The 24,986-nt window shown below is 40.3% G+C and overlaps 5 protein-coding genes across 7 annotated transcripts; 3 read left to right on the top strand and 2 right to left on the bottom strand.

Annotated features, from left to right (window-relative positions):
* The first annotated feature begins 2,912 nt into the window (after positions 1–2,912).
* On the top strand, positions 2,913–6,150 carry LOC103976125 (cysteine-rich receptor-like protein kinase 44). 2 transcript variants are annotated; one of them, XM_009391320.3, is made up of 6 exons: positions 2,913–3,201; positions 4,064–4,274; positions 4,365–4,602; positions 4,705–4,855; positions 4,979–5,385; positions 5,716–6,150. In XM_009391320.3, exons 1-5 carry the CDS (start codon positions 3,004–3,006, stop codon positions 5,357–5,359), a joined length of 1,179 nt encoding a protein of 392 aa, XP_009389595.2. In that variant the 5' UTR covers positions 2,913–3,003; the 3' UTR covers positions 5,360–5,385; positions 5,716–6,150. The 2 variants fall into 2 exon arrangements, with proteins under 2 accessions (XP_009389595.2, XP_009389594.2); XM_009391319.3 differs by having other exon boundaries at positions 2,914–3,201; positions 5,703–6,150.
* A 2,389-nt stretch (positions 6,151–8,539) lies between these two features.
* Positions 8,540–13,101, top strand: LOC103976127 (signal peptidase complex subunit 3A). The gene is made up of 6 exons (XM_009391321.3): positions 8,540–8,790; positions 10,029–10,076; positions 11,212–11,274; positions 11,760–11,813; positions 12,553–12,639; positions 12,781–13,101. The coding sequence occupies exons 1-6, from the start codon at positions 8,647–8,649 to the stop codon at positions 12,904–12,906; spliced, it is 522 nt and encodes a 173-aa protein (XP_009389596.1). The 5' UTR covers positions 8,540–8,646; the 3' UTR covers positions 12,907–13,101.
* An 866-nt stretch (positions 13,102–13,967) lies between these two features.
* On the top strand, positions 13,968–14,516 carry LOC135611584 (multicopper oxidase LPR1 homolog 4-like). Its single transcript, XM_065107224.1, has 2 exons — positions 13,968–14,240; positions 14,472–14,516. Exons 1-2 carry the CDS (start codon positions 13,968–13,970, stop codon positions 14,514–14,516), a joined length of 318 nt encoding a protein of 105 aa, XP_064963296.1.
* A 137-nt stretch (positions 14,517–14,653) lies between these two features.
* LOC135599096 (exonuclease 1-like) lies at positions 14,654–21,691 on the bottom strand. 2 transcript variants are annotated; one of them, XM_065093833.1, is made up of 13 exons: positions 21,551–21,691; positions 20,585–20,942; positions 20,454–20,490; positions 20,190–20,364; positions 19,802–19,880; positions 18,730–18,774; positions 18,508–18,657; positions 18,320–18,434; positions 16,400–16,500; positions 15,992–16,089; positions 15,820–15,912; positions 15,452–15,684; positions 14,654–15,245 (listed from the first exon to the last, which is right to left on the bottom strand). In XM_065093833.1, the coding sequence occupies exons 2-13, from the start codon at positions 20,660–20,662 to the stop codon at positions 14,851–14,853; spliced, it is 1,599 nt and encodes a 532-aa protein (XP_064949905.1). In that variant the 5' UTR covers positions 20,663–20,942; positions 21,551–21,691; the 3' UTR covers positions 14,654–14,850. The 2 variants fall into 2 exon arrangements, with proteins under 2 accessions (XP_064949905.1, XP_064949909.1); XM_065093837.1 differs by having other exon boundaries at positions 20,585–20,939.
* On the bottom strand, positions 21,285–24,905 carry LOC103976128 (beta-glucuronosyltransferase GlcAT14A). The gene is made up of 4 exons (XM_009391322.3): positions 24,162–24,905; positions 22,788–22,863; positions 22,589–22,704; positions 21,285–22,494 (listed from the first exon to the last, which is right to left on the bottom strand). The coding sequence occupies exons 1-4, from the start codon at positions 24,718–24,720 to the stop codon at positions 21,980–21,982; spliced, it is 1,266 nt and encodes a 421-aa protein (XP_009389597.1). The 5' UTR covers positions 24,721–24,905; the 3' UTR covers positions 21,285–21,979.
* Between the last annotated feature and the right edge of the window lie 81 nt (positions 24,906–24,986).

Genomic DNA, 24,986 nt, shown 5'->3' with positions numbered 1-24,986 from the left:
GAAATCTTTTGAGGATCACGCAAAAGTATAAAATTGTATGAGAACCATCCCAAAGCTGATAATACCTAACGGATCAGAGCGTTTATGCAATGATAATTGTTGATATACCTCATCAGAGTTAACCTAAGATTTCTTAGGCTAGTTCTCGGTATGCTCAAACTAAAATTATTATTTAAGAGAAACTTGGGCATTAACTATGCAATTCCTAAGCTCCATGGTGGTATCATGCAAACTGAAAATTGCTTAGGACATTATCATGTGAATTATGAGCATATATGGTCACCTAATTTTAGTAGGAAGACGTGTCAGGCTGTGGCAGTTTTCTGATTAATGAACTAGTTACATTTTGTTATTTTCTGAATGTAAGTCACAGCCAGAGATAAGTCATACTCGGCACCTAAAGGATCTTTTGTGCATTTCATCTGAAGTGGCTTCTCATCAACAAACAAGTAAATTATGCAATTTGTAGAAGCCATTATGATGGCTTTGCAATTATTGAAGTGCTTTGCTGCTCTGATATTAATTTTAAAGGGAAGCACTTGATTAATGATTCATGCTTGATGTTTTAGCTGCCATTTATGATTCTTGTTGTAAGGGTAATAAGTACAATTCTCGTGTTGATACAATTAGTGAGTTGGATATGAGATCTGTCAAGCCACATACATATACACCTTTCCTTGTCTGAGATCTCGCTTTGTTTAAATTTCTGAAGTTAAATCAGAAAAAATTACCAACATGACTGCCAGGTACATTTTCCAGTTCCACTAAAGTCCTTAATTTCCTAAAAGTATCATCAACACAATACAAACTGCTTATATGAGCACCAAACTTTCCTATCATTACTTGTTAAAAATTAGCATGCCCTGAGAAATAGGACCCGAGGATTTTGGTTTTTTGTTGCTGAATGGCACATAATGTGATTATCACTTCTGTACTCTTGAATAATGTGTTTTCTGGCTTCCTTGAGATCTTTTTGTTCCTGGTCTTCTTGTCTAGTTGCTTGTAGATCACAAAGCTGGAGTGTGGTGTTTCTTCTTCTTCTTCTTCATTTTCTTTTTTCTGTTCTGCTCAACTTAAATTGTAATGGAACTTTTTAAAGTGAACCTCAGTAGAAGTTGCAGCTAACTCAGCTAGTGATAATCTTGTTATCAGAGAGCAAGTTCTTGGGACTGAGTCCTGCCTACTTACTTTGTCCAAGAAATGGTAGGTTCGTATAGAAATTCTTTGGAAGTTTGGCAATTCAGTTTTAACGTTTGTTGCCATCGCATATAATAAGTAGCATATCTCATAGTTCCGTTTGTAGTTTCTGCTTTAATTACTCGGTTCAAATCTTGACGTACATCTTGTGGTTCTTTAAGAATATATTGGTCATCATCTTTTGTGTGTACATGAGTTTCTTTACCTTTTTCTATGTCTCTGAGAGAGATTGGCTTTTTATCATATGATGGTTACCATTCAATCTTTAAAGTATTGTTGCTACTCATGTTAGCTGAAAAAGAAAGGAATACATTTGTTTCCATTCATTGCCTCTTTATTTTCCTTTTGCATGTTCTAAAATATCCTTGGGGTCCCTGAAGTTTGATCTGTGAAAATGCCAAAGCCATACTGTGCATGGTTTACTGGTCCACTACCTTCTTTTCTTTTGCTTGTTCTAAAATCACCTACGGCCCCTGAAGTTTGATCTGTGAAAATGCTACAGCCATACTATGCATGATTTACATGTCCACTACCTTCTTTCTAGATTTCAAGCTCCAATAATCCCTATGTGTTATTGTGCATTCCTGATGGACCATTCTAGTAAATTTATTGTATTTTTTTTTGGAGCGCTCTCTGTCTCCAACATCACATGGAACTCTTGTTAAGTTCCAATTCCCTGGAAGAGGCAACTTTTTGATATGAAATCACTTGCTGTTGCATCTACAAACAAGATGCTAGAGGAAACGTAATGAATGTGTTTGTCATCAGGTTTCAGATAGTCTTCTTGCCAAAAGGAAAGGAAACATAGATTTTATGATGAGACAAATAACGGATAATTGAAGAGCTGTAGTTATGGTTAAATCACAGAGATTAGACATCACACAATCTTCTGCTATGGTTAAACAGTGACTTAAGGATTGAGATTCAAGCACAAGCTTTATGCTCCAGGAAGCCAGTAAAAACTAACCAGTTTAAACAAGCTTTAAGTCTCGACCCAGTTTGTAGCGTCCAGAATTGGTCAAATGATTTTGCTAATCTCATCTTTTTCTGGTGTCTAAGTTTAAGTTTCTGTCTAAGAAGCTGATCAGGATGGCCAAATGCTGTGTCCTTCTTGCCTTTATGAGTTGTATCAGTGCTTGATGTTCTTGGTCTCAGTTGTTTATACATCCTGTTCTTGTGCGTGCAGAATCAGGCAAGCTCGGGAGCTTGGCAAATGGCAGCTTCTCATCGTCCTTAAAACGCCATGGCAACTGCTGGTCCCAACTCACCAGATATTGACTACGTCGATCTCATTCACAAGTTTATATATGTGTATGTGTACATATAATAGTGATCCAAGGTATAAAATATCAACAGGACAAAGTAATCCGATCAAGCCAAGGAAGATGCATGTTTGATCGGATTACCGGACTGAAATCTTGAGTAAGCATGTTCCCCCCAAGTCGGTGATCAGGTACGGGGAACACGTCTTAGGATCTTACGGACAGCCGAATCCCAAGTCTTGTATATGGGAACACATAACAAGTCTTTGTAAGCGCTCTCCCAAGTTTTTCACCGGAGAAACCAGCAGGTCGAGGTTCTCCCTTTTCAAGTCAAACGACAGTAAGAAACATGTAGGTTGAATTTTCCTCTTTCTCCCTCTTGTCCTTTTCTTTTTGTTTATATTTCCATTGGGTTGACTTGACCAATCGTCACCACCACAAAGCATATCTAATTAACATCTAGAGGAGCACATTCATCGATTGTGCTCTCTCTCTCTCTCTCTCTCAGGTGCTGGCCATCAAAGGGTCCTCGAAGATTGAGCAGATGAAGCTGATGTTCTGTGGATGTTGGAGGAGGGGAAAGATAGGAGGAGGTGGTGGTGGCAGCGAACAGCAGCAGCAGTCGTCATCGCAGCCGTCACCGTGGAACCTATTCATCGACCTGAAGACGTTGGAAGTCGCCACCGATGCCTTCTCCGAATCCAATCTTCTCGGCCAAGGCGGCTTCGGCCCCGTTTACAAGGTAACCTTTGATAATTTCGTTGATAATTTATTCTCTCTCCTTGTCTCCTTTACTAACTCTACAATCACTGGCATCATGGTTTTAGCCCCCTGCAAAGATACTTCTCCCAATCATTTGCAGTCAGATGGTTCTTGAATGCTTCTGGGTGTATTTTACACTCCACTGGCTATTTACAATTTATTGAGACGCAATTATTTCGTGCTTACAACCTTTTCTATTCTAGTTGTTTTCTTCTATATTTATTCTGCGTAAATAGCTTTGAGACGGAATTATTTCGTGGTTGCAGCTTTTTCTAATCTAGTTGCTTTCTTCTATATTCATTCTGCGTAAATAGCTTCACCGGAACCACATGAGATTTCATTCATTTCTATCTACCTAACCAACTCAAAGTGGACCACCTGTCCGCGGTCTACTAATCTTGCTGCAATGTCAACGTCCACAAACACACCCTTGTCTATGATCAAATTTATCGACTTCATCTTGAACCGGAGTCTGTTCTTCCTCGGTGTTTCGAGCTTGCAAGTCAGATTCCTGGAAGCCCAAATGGCACCTAACTTTTTTTTTTTGGATTATTATGATTTAACTATCTAGTAACTCATTTTCTAAACAATGTTTGATATGTTAAGCATCCAAACAGGAAGAAAAAGAAAGAATGTTTGATATGCATCTTATTTTTAATATGTAATCCTAGTGTGTTTTATTGCAACTATATTGATTCTTTTGTAATTATCTCCATATTGAGCTCCATAATATGCCTGTTGTTAGGATCATTCTGTTCTATATATACAGATCACCATGATTAATATATTCGATCTACTAGTCATGGATATTGATGGATGGACATTTTTACCAATTGAAACAGGGGGTGTTGGAAAACGGGCAAGAGATTGCAGTGAAGAAGCTCTCACTGAACTCTCGGCAGGGGGTGCGGGAGTTCACCAACGAGGTGAAGCTGCTGCTCAAAGTCCAACACCGCAACCTGGTGTCCCTCCTTGGCTGCTGCATCACCTCCGATCAGAAGATGCTCGTCTACCCCTACTTCCCCAACCGAAGCCTCGACCACTTCCTTTTTGGTCTGCATCTATTCATGTCTTCTAAACATATTCATTTGATTACCAAGAATTCTCTTTACCGATGTTTGGTTTATCGCTCGATGTCATCAGGGAACAGCTCCGCGGCAACATTGGATTGGTCAAAGCGTTTTGAGATCATTGGGGGAGTGGCGAAGGGCCTCGTGTATCTTCACGAAGAATCTCCTGTGAAGATCATTCACAGGGACATTAAAGCCAGTAACATTTTGCTTGACGACCAACTAAACCCAAAGATAGCTGACTTCGGCATGGCAAGACTCTTCCAGGGGGATGATACCCACGTCAACACGTTCAAAATTTCTGGTACCTAGTGAGTTCTCGAGGATGCTGTTCGCGACTTTTGCTTGAGCTGTTCTGATGTCAATGACAGTCACTGTATGATTCTGATGCAACAAGATTGGACATTTTGCAGCGGCTATATGGCCCCAGAGTACGCAATGAACGGCTATTTATCAGCAAAGGCAGATGTCTTCAGCTTCGGGATATTGGTATTGGAGATTGTGAGCGGCAGGAAAAATCTCGACAAGCGATTGGATGAAGAAAAGTCCGACCTATTGAGCTACGTAAGTTTGCCAACTTGATATTTGGGGTGCAAAAGAAGCAAATTTTCTTTGGTTTTTAGGAAAGAATTACTGGCCATACAGCGGCGAGTTTATGCTAAGCTTTCTTTGTTGTGATTCATATAGGCATGGAAGGTGTTTCAGGAGGGAAAAGCACTGGAGATCATGGATCCTACCATCCCTTCCGGGAACGGCGACGAAGCTGCACAGTGCATCCAAATAGCACTGTTGTGCTGCCAAGCCGTGCTTTCTGATCGACCCGACATGTACACCGTCCATCTCATGCTTTCGAGCGATTCCTTCTCGTTGCCGAAGCCAGGACGGCCTGGGACTCGCGGAAGAGTAGGGCGGTGGACCTCGACGCCCAACTCGACTCTGACCAAGGCCAGCACAAGCAGTGGTGGGTACACCGCTTCTGACACCACAAAAGCTTCCACCCTGTACAGTGTAGCGGAAGACCACTCCCGGAACTCGATCTCGGTATCTTTTACCACAGAGGGTCGGTGACAGGAAGATGCTCACGCAAGTTCCAGGTACCATTTTGTATGCTTGCATGTTTGTCTTCATGTCTTGGATGAGCAAATTTTTTTTGGAGGGCAAAAAAGTATTTTTACTGGGAGATTCAGATCGATGTTGAATGATTGAACCCCAAGACCATGTGAATCTACATAAGCATCATTGTACGTGGATTCACATGTTTTGGAGCCATGTTCAATTCGGTACGCCTTGAACAGGCCATAAAATGCCAATGTGCAAAACACCACCACCTCTAGCATCCTCCTTCGAGCTCGAGTTCTTCTTTCTCTTGGCTTAAGTTTGGACTAATCAGCTACCTTCCTCTCTTTCTCAGTCTTGCAATGTAGGTGGTCTTCGAAGAAGAAACATATGTTAGCAGTGGCCAACGTTGCAGAGAGGAGGAGGAGGCTTCTCTTTCATCTCATGATCCTCTGTAGCATATGGGTGTTCTTCAAGCCTCAGGACGGAGGACTGGCGGTTCCCGTATTACACAGGGAGAACATGATCACCACAAGGAGGAGGTTGGACTCGCCGGGAATTGACAACCTCATCGACGAGAGCAAGCGGCGAGCACCCAGCTCGCCTGATCCCCTCCACAATCGGTAGCTTCTCCATTTCCCTCGCTTGGTCTTTGCATCACTCAATATGCAAAAGTTTTCATAGCTGAAGGCCTCTCCTTTCCCCCCTCCCTTTCCTACTTTAATTGCTGAATGTGATTGATGATGAAGCGGATGTCAGGATCATGGAAGAAGTAATCGAGGACCCTTAAATTGTTGATGAGATCTCTTTTGTTTTATTTTTGATGCATTTTTCTCTGTTTGCGTGGGCTGATTAATCACGTGGTTTTTGTCTTTCTTTTCCTCCAATTCTCCCCATTCTCTCAGGATTCGAGATTAAAATATAATAACCAAATAAAACAGTATAATTCTTGCTATTATTATTATTTTTTATGCAGCCAACATTTATGTCTAGTGTGATTCGGTGCCTTGGCGGATCTATTTTATTTCTACTATTAATAATTAAAGATTAAATATGTAACACCCCTTAATCCCATTGAGCGCTGAGCAGTCCTCATGGTCTCCTCGGCCGCCGCCGCCGTCTCCCGCTCCCTGCCGATCTAACATGGTCTTCTCCCGGCTCCCCAGCAACGGCGGAAGAATGTGTGGCCGATCGAGGTCGTGAAGAAGCTTAAGACCCTGTCCTACCCTCCTCAACTGGGTTATGAATCCTTTCTCGTGCAGATCCAGTAACCTTTCCCATTCATGTAGTTTGCAGCAACGTATAGCTTGCGTCGAGTGTACAAGCCTCCTCCGGGCTTCTATCTAGATTGTGAGCTGCACTGGTGGAGTTTGCTTGTTCTTCAGCTCGGTTTTGGATCTTTGTTTTCTTGGATCCGATCACTGTTTGGTGAGGAAGATTGAAGTCTCGGCTACATAAAAATGATTGTTTGCTTTCCCATGGATCTTCTTGACGTTGTCTGTTGTTGATCTGTTCTCTGCTGTGGCTGGCGTTCTTGTCTAAAACACGTGAAGCATATATGGGTTTGTGAGAGAATCTGCGAGAACCTGAAATTTCAATGCTAGCTGAAACAGTATAAAGGAAGATGAACTATAGTCGTCGACTCAATCATCAAACTGGTCTCTATTGTTGTACCAATCGACTCTTTAAGTCGATGAAGTGTGCCCACAGACTGTCACAACACACGAGTATAGATGAGATACATCCTCGAAGACTTTTTAGTTGCAGGTCCTTCTCGAGGCTCAGGACAATGACTTCCAACCCCCCAAGGCCATGGGCTCCATGAAAACACAATAATACCATGGCCACTGGATTCAAATAATTCTCAACTCATCTTTTTTTGGTTTCTAATGTAAAGTAGTCACCAAATCCAGCCTTAATTCACATATATAGAAAAAAAAAGATAAAATGAGGTTCAAATCATAACTCAGATACAATGGATCCAATTTATTTCCCATCCTTTGGCTTTTTGCAGAAAGGTTTACATAATTCCAACCTTAATTAATTTGATCCTGAAGAGCTGTGAGAGAGAGAGAGAGAGAGAGAGAGAGAGCGATGACATAGAGATAATGTAAATGTAGCGTCACCGCCGCGGGGCTCTCACTCGTTCATTGTTCTCTCGCGGGCTCTGCGTTCAGATCGAAGGTCCCGGAGACGCTCACTTCCTCCGCTGCCACCTCCTTCGACCTCTCTCTTTCTCCCCCGCTCTCCGCCGCTGCATCCGCACCCCTCTTCCTCTTCCTCCTCCTCCGCCGCTCAATATCCTCGACGGCGGCCGCCGCCTTGAAGTCCTCGCACTCGAAAGCCAGCCGCCACCTCCGTACTCCCTGCCCCTTCGCCTCATCGCCGCTGCCCCCGGCAGCAAAGAACCTAGTCGCCTCCCGCATCCGCTGCAGGATGGCGAAAAACTCGTCGACCTGGTCGTCCGTCACCTCCTCCTCCTCCTCCTTCTTCTTGAACCGCCGCCGGGTCCTCCTCTCCTCCTCGCCGCCGTCGAAGTCCGATCGCTTCTTCGACGCCATCGCCTCTAATCTCTGTTTCTCTCCGCCTTCTCTTTGCTGAAACGAGAAGAACTAATAGCAATTAAACTGCGGTCGGCTTCGGACGTCGTAAATACCAACGTGTGATGACGCGACATGCGTGACGTCAGCCACATGGCATTACGAGAGCGGATATATTTTTATTTGACCAACTCGACCGCCAAGTCAATTTGATACTTTAATTTTTGGGTACCTCGTGATGGGATCAGGACCGTCCTTCCCTTTTCCTGTTATTTTGGCAAAGATTACGCGATAAAGGATTACGATCCAACCGTCCGTTGGCCTTCAAGGAACTGCGTACATCTCAAAGCATGATGCAAGCAGATCACTCCTTGCAACGTATGCATTGAACAGTAGATATGCTTCCGTTTGACGGACTTGGCCACCAAGTCAATTTGGGTTCAGAGCTAGGAGAGCGTGCACTTCAATATTCGGATTTCTTACGATGAAATCAGGACCGTTCTTTTATTATTATTATTATTATTATTTTGGACAGGATTAAGCAATAAAGGATGCCAATCCAACCGTCTGTACGCCCTCGCGCATCTGCACAAATCTCGAAGCATATTGCATTCACATCACGCGTGGTAACGTATGCATTAAACAGTGGACGCGAACTCCAAATCCAAAAAGATTTGGGGGTATCAAAGATTATTCTACTGGAGGATCTGCGGCCGCCATCACATCGCCGGACAGTGGAGTTGGAGGGAGACAGAGAGGATGCATTCGTTCGCGTACCGCCTGAACACCCTCCTCACCTTCTCTCTCCTCCTCCTCGCCGTCCTCTGCGGCGCCGCCTCCTTTCTCGACGCCTTCAATTCCCCCCTGTCCGCCTCCTCCTCCCATGTCCAAGCCAGTGCCCAGGTACCGTCTGTTATGTCATCTCATGTCGATCTCTCGATTTGATGTGTCCGATCGACGAATGCTACCATGTCTCGGTCCTCGATCGTCGTCATCATCATTATATCTGTTATTTCCCCTTTTCTTTCGAGACGAGGGTTACAAGTCCGTGATGCCATCCATACCGAGGTTTGCGACTCATAGATCCGTCGTTTTTAGGCTGGATTCTGTGTCGGGATTGTTGTTTTCTTCGGAAAGAAGTAATAGTGACTACTTTCGTCGCGAGTTCTGCTTGTCTTGAGAAAAAAATGGGGTCTTGTCTTGAGAACGGAAAAGTGTTAATTGTTTGGTATCTCCTTCGCCGTGGAATGTTGACGGGTAGAAATTGACCCGAGTTGCAATCGGCCAGCAATCGCCAAGGCTTGCTTAAGAAAAGAACGACTAGGGTTGCTACTCGTAGATCCGTCGTTTTTAGGTTTTATGCCGTTGTGGGGATTGCTTCTCCTTGGAACCACGAGTTGTGCTATGTTAGGGATCTTTTAGGACATAAAAAGGTGTTCACGGTTTCGCATCAGAGTTGAACTGAGTTGCAATCTGCCAGCAATCACCTATGCGTGCTGAAGAGATATATGGAAATTAAATTGAAATTAAGAAGTGCTTAAAATTATTTTCATTGTTTTTCCGTTTCCACAGTCACTGAAACAAAAACCAACCAATAGGATGATGGAAAAGAAGCAAAAATAGTCATAAGGTTTTCAAATACCAAGTTGGCTTCATGCTTTTTGCTCACAATTCCACATGTAAGCACATATGCATGTTAGGTTGCTCAACTCGAGCAGCATTCACTAAATTTGAATAAAAATTTGTGCTCAACATGTTGAAAATTTGTACTTTGTACAATGTAACCAACTGTCCTTACATTATTTGGAGGAACATAGTATTATGCTTTACGACATTATTACTTATTAATGTTCTCTAATTTGGACATGGACATTTGGATGCAAGATTTTTGGAGTGTCAATTGTAAACTTTAATATGTGAATTAAATTTTGTCAGATGGCTCTTTCTCTCAGGTTTTTGTAAACAGTTTCTATACAACCAGAGGTCGGTCTATGTACATCTAGCCCTTCCAAATCTTCTAGTGGCGAATGCGTTGGGCCACTTAGTTCCATTTTCCTTGTTGTGGTCAAGTCTTTGAATGATGATTAACTGCTTGTGCGACCTATTGGTGATCTTAAGGGAATTTTTTTTGTCCCTTGCAGGTGCTTAAGGTTAATCGGTTTCGGAGGCAGCTGAATGGGGCTGATGAGGTAATTTTTCACGAATTTACATCTCTTGTTGGGAAAAATTTTGTTGCATGTTTATATGCACCAATCTTGTTACCTTTCTGTTTCCACTTTGGACCCTTTTTTTAATCCCCTAAATCCAAGATGAGTAGTGATTTGGATCTTATGGGAATACGCCAGTAATTCTTCTTTCTGAAAGTCTCTATCATTTTGCTTTAACATTTCTTTTACTGCATTAGCTTAATGTACTTCTGTTAAATTTCTCAGTAATGAATTTTTTGTTTTGCATTAAGTACACATTGCTTATATTTTTGATAAATTTGATTTTTGTCCATTTCGTCTACATTTTCGGAGCTATTGCAGTGTATTCCTTTCAGAAGTTGCTTAAAGCAAAATAAAGTCTCATTCTTACCCACCTCCAAATTAGTCATCTCTTACTTTTCCGTACTCAAATTCAATCAGTTCTTCGACATTCTTCATACACCCAATTTTGCATTAGATGTCTCTCTCTTAACATTGGAAGTTTTAGTGGTTTTGATAAGGAGGTTTCTGTGTTTTCTGTCTCCTGTAGTTCTTGCTTTCTTTGCTGATGAAGTAATAGAGGAGAGTTGCCAGGGTGGTTGAGTAGAAGTTATGTAGCACTAAAATAAAATTGGCCTTTCAGATTTGGGTTTGCTTGTCGAGCACTTTATTAAACTCGTTAATTAGTTTTTTTTAATTTTAACTAGTCATGATGACATTAAAAGACATTGGCCTATGTGGTTTTTTATAGACTTCTATATATAAACTTCTATATTACATGTGCTTGTAACATAAAAACATGATCTCCATATGTAAGTTCAAATAAAAATGTTTTGTACTGTATTCCCATACCTCATAGTCTCCTCGTGGGATTGGACACTTGAATCCACCATTTCGTGTTCTTGCGTTACCCATGCAACAGTTCTTGGTGTAAGATTGATACCTGGAGAAAAAGCTTGATGATTGCATGAATTCCCTGTGCAATTCACCTTGGTGTATTTGAACCACTTGGAAATGATGAGTTAATGTGAAAACTAGTTTGGTCTCATGTGGGTCTTAGTAGGTATTTCATCTTTTATGTCTTATATGAAGCTTCTCAGTCATTACAAAGTGTCTGAAAAAGGTTGTTACCTGGCAGGTTAGCTTGACATTCAATGTTTCTTTGGACGTGCAGCCACTGTTTACATGGAATACAAAGCAGGTACTTTGTGGACTGATGCTAAGTAATTTGACTGTCTTCTAATAGAACAATAGATTATGGTGAATTTCATATAGTTACAATGTGTTGTTCTATTGTTGATGCCACAACACCTCATGGTAAAAGCTCCTGGGTGAAGCAGAAATCTATTGATCTTTACCATCCAATATGAGTCAATTATACTTCAATACTGTTCTTTTGTTGGATTGTTATAATTAGGGAACATCGACCAAGTTTTGAGCAGTAAATCATCTTATTTTTGCTAGCAAATTTCAACTATCCAAATATTATCAAAGACTTGCATGTACGGTCAATTGTGTGTTCTCATCCTCTTATTGAAGTCTGTTTGAGAGATTCTTTTGCTATCACTTCCAGAGTTGTAAATAGGTTGTGTTGCACTTTAAAGGCTTATATATACTATGGAGTCTCTGTCTCAAAATAAATGGATAATATTATTTTTCATTTTCTATTAACCTCCTTAATTTCAGGTTTTTGTCTTCCTTGCTGCTGAGTACGAAACTCCAAAGAATGCCCTTAACCAGGTGTGTCATTTATTACCTGTGGGTTAGCATTGGTTGCTAAAAGCCTAAAATTCACTTTCATGGTTTACTAATCAAAGTTGTAATTTGTGAATCATGTGGTCACTTAATTTCTATACAAGAATATCATGAACACATGTGAAATATATTTGTTTCACTTATTTTCTATCCCAATGCATCCCCTGTTATTGAGAAACTGTCACCTTATTAATAAACTAATGGATTATTCTTTACTTAATTGCTAGAGTCTAGTTGGAAACTAATCTTCTAGTGAACGCTCTCCATGGTTGTTCTGCTGTCAAAGCGTCTGGGTCTAGATTCATATTGCTGGTTCTGACATCTGTAAATGTGTCAAGAGTTTATTACATCAACTGATATATTGTTTTTTATGAGCCGAGTGATTCATTTCAAGGTGGCAAACTACTTGGTGTTTTTGGATGGTATTTGAGTTTTCAATACTGATATATTTATGTTTGATGAACCTGGTGATTCGTTGCAATGGTGGCAAACCACTTGCTGCTGTGGATGGTATTTGAGTTGTCGGCCCATGTTTCCTTGTTTGTTCTTCTGATTTCGAAGTTCCGTGACAATTTATGGAAGCTGCATATGTTCAGCAAATTAACATACTTGTCGGCCCATGTTTCCTTGTTTGTTCTTGTAATCGTTAACTTTGCTTTTAGTCTTGGGAAACCTTGGTTTGTTGGTTACAAATCATTTTTTATGATCTTTTTCCCATGTTCAGATCTCGCTATGGGATCACATAATCCTGGATAAGGACCAGGCAAAGTTCCAGACAAAGGTGACCACCAAGTATCCTCTAATCGATCAGGTTAGTTTACTCGGTTTTGAATTTGTTTATTACTTGTGAATATTTTGTCTTTCGTGGCATATGTTGTACAATAGTAAATCTTCGATGAACTGTTAAATATCTCAGCTTAATTTTTTTATTTTTACCAATTCAATAATCCAGGGAAGCAATCTCCGTGGTAGAAAAGTTGATCTTATTCTCCACTGGCATGTTATGCCTAAGACTGGCAGAATGATCCGAGACAAGCTGCACCTATCGGACTTCCATCTGCCGGAGGCTTATACGTAGGTACGAGCTTAACATCTTTAGGTACTTTTATACTGCTAGTTAGAACCGGAAGAGGGCTTTTTTTTTTATCGGTATCGTGTATGAATCAAGTGAATTTGAAAGCAGAACATCTGCTGGTTATCAAAAAGGCTATCGTCTTGCTCCAACCTCATTTTACCGGATACAATGAATAAAAATGTTTGCGTCATGATTCAATCTCAGAACCTTGCCACCATCAGTGGTCATGAGTTTTACATGTTATTCTATCAAAAACCTAGTTTTGTGGATATTATCCATGGTTGCATCAGCTCAAGGCAGCCTTAGTCACCGTCTTGGCATATTATTTTCGTTTGTTACTCATAAGGGTTAAGGGTGGGATTTTATCTCAGGACAGGATCTTAGTATTTTATATTTAATGTTTTTATCAGTTAAGATTTTTATCAGTCTTTTATATTTATGGTTATGTGATCGATATCTCACAATCGTATGATTAATATATTATCTTCACGTTATCAACCTTATATGTGACAGCCAATAATGTTACACCAATTAAGAGGTCGACTCAATCTTATGAGGTGGTCAATCGCATCATACAATCATAAAGCACACGATCAATCAAGAAAAATATATTATAATTCTCGCCCCGAACCTAATGGTCATTTTATCATACTATTTTCTACTTTGAATATAAATTAATTTTTGTACATTTGATACTTCACTAGCTAGGGATCTGAGGCTTTAATGAATTAATATTATTACTTCACTGGCTAGGGATCCATGGGTTCACGAGGCAGGTGTTGTTGCGATGACTAGAATTAATTTTTTCACCGTAGAATATATTATATGTTTGATCGTAACATCATGATTAGTTCCATATCGAATATATTCTATTTTTTTTATCGATAAAATTAAAAAGAATTAATATTAAATATTTTACTTATGTAATTATAAGAATCTTAATATATAAAAAAGATTGAGATAATAATCATAATTAATTACAGAATATGTAATTATCGTTAGGAGGTTCTGAGGACCTGGAGACACCGCGATCCGGCAGCACGGAGCTGTGGAACGTCATCAACATGACGGGCGACAACTACCCGCTGCACCCGCACCTGGCGACGTTTCAGGCGAACAAGGTGGTGGAGCTGCTGGACCTGGCGGCCTTCAGCAGCTGCATGACTACTGCAAAGGGGGACGCGTCGAGATGCAACGTGGGGGCGCACGCTGTGGGGAGGGAGCTGCCGGTGCCGGACCAAGAGAAGACGTGGAAGAACATAGTGAAGATGGAACCGGGTTACATGACGACGGTGGTGGTGGTGGCGTTCAAGCTGGTGGCCGCGAACCAGAGCTATGTGAATTCGCTCCCATCTCTCTCTCTCTCTCTCTTTGGTTTGCCGCTTCATCGTTTCCTCCTTACTGTATACTGCCTTCTGCAAATACTGGATCATGAAGACAATGCTATGATGTGTCCACTAAAATTGCTGCCTTGAAAGAGAGAGAGAGAGAGAGTCTCAGAAGAAGAAAGTATTGAAGACAGGCGATGGTTGCTGCGTTGTGTGGATTGCATTTGTATGCCAATGAAGAATAAGGACGGCATTGGAGTTACTGGTAGAGATGAGGCTGCATGATACTACTTTGACCAAGTCAACTGCAATAAACTATAAATGAATTCTGGTCTGTCACTCATAATCATAATCAATCATATGATATTGCTACTCTGTGAATTGAACTAAGACAAAATTAATGATAACAAACTCATCTTACCTTATAAATCAACTCAATTTTCTCCCATTTTAGTAGGAGATTAAACTAGATATCACAATACATTGATTGATCAAAAAATAAAACTAGATAATATAATCTGCAACAATAATATTCTCGAAAAAATTGAACCAAAATTGAGGGCATGAAAATTCTCCCATAGCGAAAGATAAAAACACTGCAATGCAAGAAAAATTAGATCTACAAAGGTTGGAAGAATTTGAGTATACCGTTTTTCTTAATCCCTGCGCTCTTATTCTCGTTCTTCGTTTTAGGCCTCCCTCTCCGAGTCTTATCTTTTCCGATGGACGTTGACTTATTCGGCTTGGACTCCACACTTTCCTGTGACTGCGGCGAAGAACACACCATACCAAGAGAGTTTTCATCTTGTGTCACCACAGCCAGTGCCGCCCTCTGGTCATCCTTTTGAGAACTACTCTTTTCTAGTTTTCTCTTCTTGAATGGATTGTTATCAGGTACTGATGCCTTGTCTACTTCAAGCTCCATTACTTGATGACACTCTGCTGGTGCAACCAACATACCCAGCGCAAAAGCTTCTTTAATGTACTTCTGATCCAGAGCTGTCTCTCTTGCAACTGTTGACACATCAAACAAGCTGAAGAATTAGTAGAACAAAAAACAAAACAAAGTGCCAGCACATATACTTCTGGATTAGTTTGCTCACTTATAATGCCTTTAAACTTGACTAGTAATTTTGCTGTAGATAGAATTTGATGGCAAAAGATGTATACATTCGACTCCAAATTACTAGCAGCCTATAAAGAAGAGCTGGTCAACTTACCGATAAGCTTATCTTCTATATGTTCTTCATGGTCTTGCTCAGATGAACACATTGTAATGCAACTCCCCTCTGTGAATGAGATTCTCAATTCATCACCAGATGTACGATAGTAGGATAGGACGCTGACAGACTCCGAGCACATTTCAGCGTTAGGGAGATAGTCAAAATGTTGCATGGTAATGGGGTTCAATTTGCCTTCGGCGACAGCAGCAGCTACTGATTGCGGGAGCTCACTTGGTGATTTCAAAAATCAAAGAAAATTCATGGGAAAATTTGAAGCAAATAACATATCAAAGCGAGAAACAAGCATTATTGTGACGATTGTTTATAGTGGCGATTATATTGTGTAATGGTGTCATGTAGGATACGGTCCAAGAAGATCCAGATCACCATTTAGAAACTCCAGATGCTTCTCTTCTAAAGGCTTCAAATGTTTTAATGCTCGTGTAGCCATATCATATCTGCATATAACAGAATGCATAGATAAGTCGATATGATAGAAGTCAGTTTGTGCCATAAGTTTTACATGGCATATCTTACACTCGAGCATGGTGAAAGACTGCAACTGCTTTCCTAAAAGACTCACAGTAATCTTCTGGCATTTTATATCGCTTGTCAAGTCTCAAAACTGACAGAACCTGCAAAGCATGAGGAAGGAAAAACACAAAGTTAAATGAAGACAAAACAGTAGCGAACAAGAAATTAAGATGAAAAAATATGATAAATAAACATATATAAAGAAATATATAAGATTAAAATGTTCCTTGGGACATTAGACACATACATCAAACCAAACAGCATTTTGCTTAAGAACAGTACAAAATCTGTATACTAGGGGCATAATTGTGCAATACAATCAATACAAGTAGGAATTCCTAAGTTTGTTACCACAATTTTTTTATTGGAGTTCTAAATGGACAAGCATAAGAATGGAACAAATGGGCTTACACGATCTAAGTTCTTGTACTTGGAGACAAAAGAATAAGCTCTCTTAATCCCAATTCCTGGAATGGAAGGAAGGAAGTCGCATCCAGCCAGGACACACATACCTGTCAAGATATTGAAAAAATATAACACATTGAGCGATGTCATAAATTATGCAAAACTTTCTCAAATCTGCAAGAACAAATTCAAAATTAGCTTGACAACCAACAACGAGCAATAATAGAACCTCACCCACAACAAAATGATGCTAGTTATTTCGAGTTGATGTACAGATTGTGCAACAACAATTAGCATGTGATTAAAAGAAATGATGGATAAGTAGGAAAAATAGAACACTAAAATTGAACTCAATAAAAGCAAAAATTTAGCTTGAATTTTATTCAATTTAAATTACAAGCAAGACATGGAGCGAAAATATTTTGAAAACTAGATCACAATAGATCTTAAATGTGATAAGCTTTTAGAAGATGGGAGAAAAGTTTAATAACATAGATCAGATATGGAGGAAAGAATAGTTAAAAGCATGTGATTTAGTTTATGAGAGAGTTCCATGAGCAAGAACCCAAGAAGATTGGTTGGTTAAACCAAGGTATACAATACCGTACCGTACCGATGTTTCGAGGTTGGCTCGGTACGGTACGGTATCATGTACCGAGCGGTACGCCAAGGCGTACCGAGCGGTAAACCTAATTTAGGTGTAAAACCCTTCGAAAATATCTGGAAAAAAAAAAGTTAGGATAGAGTTTTTAAGTTAGAAATAAATATAGCAATAGCATAAGTTTAGTAAAATCAATGTAAATTAGATAAGAATAATATCATATATCTTTTTCGGGCTTTGAAAAATATCTTGTGCAAGATTCGTATTTCAATCAATTACGGATTGTCCTTATGTTAACATTGAAATATCTACAGAAAAAAATTATTTAAATTGTTAGACTATTTTGTTACAATATAAACTCTAAAATTCAAGTGAATTAAATAATCACGTATGTAGATATACCTGATTGCTGATTCTACCACCAAAACGAACGACGAGCCTCCACGGGTGGTGGATCGGGATCCTCGATCCTATACATCTGCATATTAATATGATATGTTTGTTGAACCCAATCATGAAATTGATCATATGACATAGTGTATTGATACATCGTATGCCATTGATGCATTAATATAGTGTTGATCGTAGGTTGATCATCATGAATCATATTCGTCACAAATCGTTATTTTGTAGAGTTTAGGAGAGCATAAATGTGAAAAAAAAGAGTTTGAGATAGTTTAAGAGAGTATGAGAATGTAATGGAGTGAAATAAGGAAGAAGAATGGTTTAAATACTATGAAAAAGGGCTCCAACGATCAATTTGACCGTTAGAGCACTGTAGCACTGTTACAGTGTGATAACGATCGATTTCGACCGTTACCGCCCGATATTACCTCGTATCGTTCGATACGGGGTGCTTTTAAACGTTCCGCCTGGTAGCGAGCGGTCCGCGTACTAGTATGCCGTCGGACTAGTACGTACCACCCATACTGAGCGGTACCATTCGAAATTGCATACCTTGGGTTAAACCTTATATGCAAGGCCTTATAAATAGTGAAAAGAGGACAAGGTGAGACTAGAGCTATCACTATGTAGAATGCAAGAATACAAGTCAAAAATCAATGCACGACTCAAGCTCTGCCATCCCTACTTATAGCGAGTTTCAGTTAGAGAATAGATGGATCATTTACTATCTAGAATTACTTCCTCGTATGGTTATTGTTACGAGTTACAAAATATAGAGGTAGAAGAAAGTTTGAAATGCAAACCATAATCATTTAGATTCATTTGTTGAGTAGACAAACTGAGACTTAGCAATTGTCATGCAATTAGTGAACTAATTAATACTTATTACTTCAAGAAAGTCGAGCAAATGGAAGTGTGACCTGTGAGCAATTCTTTATCAAAATCCTTAAAGGAAAGTCCATCAGAAGCACTCTTGAAGACTTTGTCCATAAGAATTTCCTCACCATTACCATAGCGGTCCATCTTAAATATGATCTACAACAACATGCATTCATGAGAAAATCAACAAAAGGACAATTTAAGGAACCTATGGTTTCAGTTTTCTCACAGCCTGGCAACCGTATGCAATGAGGTCGCTGTCTTCTGTTATTACACCTGCAATGCCTCCTTGATCAGGTTTGAGGGAAGATAAGTATGCTAATTGAGCATCGGCCTCATAGGGAGCAACTATGAATTCCACATCTTCTGATCTTAAGATCTGTCATAAAAAAAACATATAACAATTAAAGCTATAAAATAGAAAACTAGGTCATAATCATAGGGAAATTACCTGAATCAGCTTATGAGCCATCAAAGGCGTGACATGTACTGCTTTCTGGAGGTGATACTATAAATGTTAGAAAAAAGACCAAAAGGGAAAGAAATAAAGGACAACAAAAAGGATCAAAATAAATTACTTGATCAAAGACACCACTCTACAAGATTGAAACAACATAGCAATCGTGCACAACTTATTAGAAAAAGAAGAAAAAAGATAAATGTGGTGTATAAGCCAACCATATCGAAAGCTTCCTGCTCTCAAGACTGACAAAATCTAGAGAATTCTAAATTCCTGATCTTGTGGGCTTGCCCAGTAACTAAGCAGCAAAAAACCAACATAACATCAATAATAAGACAATATGTGATGTATACTGTAAGTGGACATGTCTAGATTGTAACTAAATTTCATAGAAAAGAACAATAGTACATTTCTTGTACAGAAGATGTAATTTTGAGGAAGATAGGCTTTCCTCAAAATATTGTAAAGACAAGGAACCAAAGCTTGTGAAAATGTGATTGAATCTTCTGTTTCTTATGCACAAAATTTGACAGACATGCTTCAGCAAAATTTTAAAGTCAAACAAGCATATCTATATCTCAAATTACTTGCCTCTCCAGGCTGCTCCTCTCTTTTCTCTGCTAAGCGCAGTTTAGTCATGTTTTATGTGAGTTCCTGAATTAAATTGCCACTTTAGCATGACTCAGCAAAACTCACCCCAAACACCTCGTGATATATAGCATTCATAGTTCTCCTTTTGAGATCTGTTTTTTTTTTTTCTTTCTTTTTTCTCGTACACATCTAAATCCAAGGATTTAGAAATCATGTCATACCAGAAATAAAAGCTTGGACAACCATTTTCCGCCCTAGTATTTCAATGTCTTTGAAAGTAAAAAAAGCATTTCTGTTATTTTTATGTATTATCTACATTGATAAACCCAAGAAAACCACTTTGCATGTTGCTACAACTAAAGAAGGATAACTCTTTCTTTCAGAGTTAGCTTACAACTATACCAATCGATACAATTTTGTTACTGTACACATGTATCCAGTGACTTAAGTGTACCAATGAAGGAGAAATTACCTGGAAAAGTTCAATGGCACCTGCAGTGTTTCCTTGCTTGAGCTTTTCTTTTGCCAACTCAAAATTAGCTTCTCTTCGCCTAAATTAAAATAAACATCTGTTCAGAGGCATAACACTGCCCAAATAAACAGTTTACACAAACAATTTGAACAGCCACACAAAGAAAATGGCAAACAAAAATAGTAACATGTTATGCTAAACATATGTATATAACTATGCTTCTATCCCGCTTTGTCTTATTGGTAGTTCATATTCGTGTAACATCTATTGTAGTTTGTTTGAACCTAACCAAATAAAACAAACCATTCACCTACAGCATGATAATGAACATCCTGGGAAGAACAATACAGCTAAATTGCATCAGTTTCTGCTTCTTCCTTTCACTTGCCTGTGGCGCTCATGATCCGTGGCGGACTTACAAGGGATGCTGCCACCGTCAAAGACGACGACAGGCATGATCTTGTAATGCCGGAGGAGATTGATATGATGCATGAAGTAGTTGAGATAACGCCTCGCAGCTTCACCCGGCATGTCGAGGCAGAGCTCCATACTGCAAGAATAAGCTGCCCAAAAGAGTGCACGATAAACCACCAAACATCTAGGATTACCAATCGACGCGACGCGTTTTGTTTGCGTGGTTCCAGCTGCTCACCTCCCTTGTGGAGCCACGAATAGGCATCGATGCCCACCTACCGGAAAGATGAACAAAGCAAAGCATGAAGGAGATCGGAATAACATTCATTAGAAACCGCAAGAAAACTACAAGCGTCCAAAACAATCTACCCTTTTCCCGGCGTATTTCCTGATGTGGACGGGACGTATGAATGGCTTCAGGAATCTGAGGAGATTCTGGATGCCCATGTGTCGGATCCCCAGGTGCTTCTTCTTCTTCTTCTTCTTCTTCTTCTTCTTCTTCTTCTTCTCACCCTCCCCTCGCAAGATTGGGATCGCCGGTGCTCACGGAGGGGGGATCAGAAGAGAGAGGAGAGGGAGGGTGGTGACGGCGACGAGGAGGAGGGGATCCAAGACAGTAATATAAAAAGGGGAATGGGGTTAAAATAGAGAACTCGTCTTCCCGCTTCGATCCATTCATTCCTACTCGACTTCGCGGCCTTTCCCGCCTTTGTCTGCTGCGCTTCTGCTGTCATGTCATCAAATAAACCCTCGTTACTCTTACAAATTACAATAGAGGCCTGGATTTAGAAACAATATATTGGGTCGGATCAAGTTTCCTGTTTTTAGAAACAATTTCACCTCCTCTTTTTATTCAAATTAATGCAATGGTCCTAATATTAGCACTATACATTCATTTTAAAATTACTCATTTTGTGTCCTGAGTGAGATTATATTACTGTTGTCAACTAGCTTAAGTTCATATCTCACTTTCATCATCTATCCTTTCAAAAAAAAAATTAATAATGCAGAAAATATTGTGCTTAAGAGAAATCAGACCACCATAAATAGGATATAGAACACTAGGCAATAAAGAGAACAAATCATGATAATATGAAAAGCCAAAGTAAAGCTCTTCAAAGGTGCAAAGAAGCTGTGTGACACACTGATGTGAGGTAAATCAGCAACCTCATTTGGTTTATACAGCAACCAGTATGTACCCACATGAATACAGCATAACATGAAAGAATCAAAGACAAATAACACTCTAGGAGAAGCCTGATCTCATCTCACTTAACATTATCTGCACTAGTCTGCATAATATGTCAAGACTCTATCTCCTTGGAAGGTGCTTACCATAGAGACAACATGTGTCCACAAGACATTTGCTTGCTCATTTCTATGCATATGGAAGTAAGTTCTTCTGGTTTATCTAACATCAGTGGATATATGGCACTCTGGCATTTGGTGGAAGATTCAAACAACATCAGCAAATAGCCCACAAGTCATGGACTTTCTTCGAAAATGATTTCATGGACCCCCCAATAGAGTAGTGTGTCATTGCAGCTAACTACCATGTAGAACCTTTAAAGTCGTACCAGCCGAGAGAGAGAGAGATAGAGAGAGAGCGAGAGACCACCAACCACATGACCTCCAAGCTATGCAGAAATCTCTAGTAGTGATTGAGATGAGAAAATGAAATCACCTCGAGTGGGGAGTAATTGGTGCTGAACATGCCCCAACAAAATTAATCTTGATACTCGAATAGTTATGAAATTTTCAGACTTATCTGCACGAGCTAGATTTTGACTTCCATTCCTCTACCACCTTTTTCATCAATTGTTCAAACTTCTCTGCTTGAGGGCCAGGTCTGACAATGTCGGCATTGCCCCACTGAGAGCATGGATCCATCCACCATCTCCTCTTGCCAGAGCACCAAGCCCCAGGAACGGCCTTGTAGTAGCGACGTTTCAGTATCCTGCTATCAATTTTATCTAGCACTGCATCACCCTGACGGAACTGCCTAGCAAAAGGCATTCCACTCTCTGTCATCTGATCAAAATCTGTCATGTTAAGAATGTGGGGTTCCAGCATTGGAGGACTATCCCACACCATATACCTTAGGTCACTGTTCACTGTTGTATTCTGAAAATTAGGAGAGTTGCATAGGACCGAATGAAAATAACCTTCTTCGGACAACATTACATTTGTGAAGTACAAGAGAAGAGTGCGAGCTAGATTGTCCCAACCCAGTATGCAGTATTCTATGAAGGACCTACTCAGGATAACCCACGGAGAACCTGTTGAACAGTAAATCGAAAGAACACATCATCAGACTCAGATGTGCAAAAGTTTGAAATAAGCATGTTAGAAGTTTAGGATAAGATAAACTGCCTGTGAAGAACTTGAAAGATTCAGGGGTGACCCGATTCTGAGAAGCTTTGAAAAATGACTTCCTCTTTGCCAAATAAAGCCCGGCATCAACTATAATTGGTTGAACCCTCTGATTTCTGCAATGACAGTTCTGGAAGTTAATGAAAGACAGCGGATTTAACTCTCAGGAATAAGACAACGGCAGAACATTTGTGATTACTCTTTCCATCCAAGATCACTGGTGTGGTCCACGAAGCTAAGGTTCCTTGGCACATTGGAGAAAACATAAATCAAATCTGAAACAAAAAGAGAACAAATAATCAGCACTTTAACTTCTGGATAGCAAATATATTATGTACCTGAACATAAATGCAAAAGAAAATTGAAGACATCCTTCAGATGATCGTTCTACAAGATATCTTATTCAGAGAAGAACATTCATCATGTTCATGCAAACCTAAAAACTAAAATGTCAAAAAAGAAAGATTTATCATCGTATTTTATAAGATATAAATCTACTGCAGTCCACACATGGATAAGGAGAAAAATGGGAGAGCAAACATGCCCATTTGCTTCCCTGGTATTGCCAAGTCCTTGCTAATATACTTTTGGTTTTAGCAACATAAACCGATGTAAGAGTACTTATCTAACAGAAGAATTAGATACTTCAAGAAGCTCAAGGTTGTAGGATTCACAAGAGGGTGGGTGTTAGCTTGATACTTAATCAGCACACGAAAAAATGTACGCATATCCAGCATGTAGCTCAGCAGAATAGCAGAATTATGTCCTTGCATATTTCTATCTTGTCACTTTCAAACACTCAATGCTTAGAAGAATTTAACAGATAAACAATACTCTTTCATCAGTATATACAAAAAGAGGGTAACAAAACCTTTTATTTATTTAAAAAAGATCAGAAAAGGTGAATCCTTCAAGAGCTAAAATTGGCTTTGTATCACCAAAAAGGCTGAGGACTGACCCGTGGCATCAGGATCTCCCATAAAAGCATTCTCAATCCAGTGAAAATCCACATCAAATAAAAGAAAAAAGAAGCCTTCTACAGGCAGTTTGGGGCTCGAATTTCATAACAAAGATGCCATATCAATCTACATAGAGCATGGGGATGAAGAAAGGAAGGGTGTACTAGTGCTAAAAAGCTGGTAAGTACTAGTGCTAATTTAAGTATCCACTAAATTAATGGATCTAAAGCAGTTGAAATTCAATGTTCACCAACATATAACAACCAAAAAATGGATATCAAATAGAAAATTGTTTGACACAGTATAAACATCATAAAGAGGAGATAGATAGATAGAGAGAGTGTGTCAAGAAAAATCTAAACTAGATACCACAGAGAGATCCAATTTCCAATATAGCCTTGCAAGCATGAACCTTGGCTACTTAAGATGGAAAGATAGATCCGAACTTTTCGTTGTAAGAGCAAATAAACTCGATACGCTACTTACAACTCATAGCTGGTTTTATAAACTCGAATAGAAGACGACATCTTTTCCATCATAAACATTCAAATCTGGAGATCTGATAAAACCAATGCAACAACAAAGGCCTCATTTTGAGAATAAAGATCACGTACCGTCTTGCGTGACAAGCGGATAGTCCTCGGCGCTCAACGTCACGAACCAATCCCAGCCGTCGTCGAGCCGGAGTAGCGCTGAGGCAGCATGTAGCGTGGCCGCAAGCCCAGACGACCCCATCGGTGTCATTGCGCTGGCCTTCCCGACCACATCCACATTCCCAAACGCTCGTACGGCAGGGATCGAAAGCCAGACCCTGGCCGCCAGGTCGGCCCGCTCCGATTCGGAGGCATCGGCGGAGAGGTGGAGGAGGTAGCGGTTCCTGGGGTGGTAAACGGCGAGGAGCAGGCGGAGGACGCGGCGGGAGTCGCCTCGGCCGCCGGAGATGTAGTAAGCGAAGGCGGGCAGGTGGGCCGGGCCGCGGTGGACGTCGGTGGGGGCGGGCCGGCGGGCGTGGAAAGCATAGGAGGCCGTGAAGCCGGAGATGGCGGAGAGGAAAAGCAGCACGGAGACGAAGGAGACGGAGATGAGGCGGAACAGCCATTTTTCCATGGCCATAACCCAGGAACGGCGGCCAAGGGTCACAGACAAGATGGAGGCCGGGGATCGAAGGGGCATCGGGGGATCCAAGCTAGGTTTCCATTCTCGATCGGATTAGGGTTATTCTCATCCGAACGGAGGGCGACGAAGTAGGAAACGAAGACGAAGAGGGAGGACCGGTTGGGAAGATATCGAAACGGGGCTGTCGGTGTGCGTCGCGATCAGAAACGGGGAAACAGGAAACGGGCAGCGGCTAGCAGATCGGCTCGTCACATTTGCATAATAATAAAAGATAAAAAAATTCTTCTTGATGTTTAAAACCATTTGCATAATTCAAGAAAAAC

Source organism: Musa acuminata, chromosome BXJ1-2 (assembly GCF_036884655.1).
Source record: "Musa acuminata AAA Group cultivar baxijiao chromosome BXJ1-2, Cavendish_Baxijiao_AAA, whole genome shotgun sequence".
In the NCBI taxonomy this organism is placed as follows: Eukaryota; Viridiplantae; Streptophyta; class Magnoliopsida; order Zingiberales; family Musaceae; genus Musa; species Musa acuminata.
This window is presented reverse-complemented; position numbering and strand designations above follow the sequence as displayed.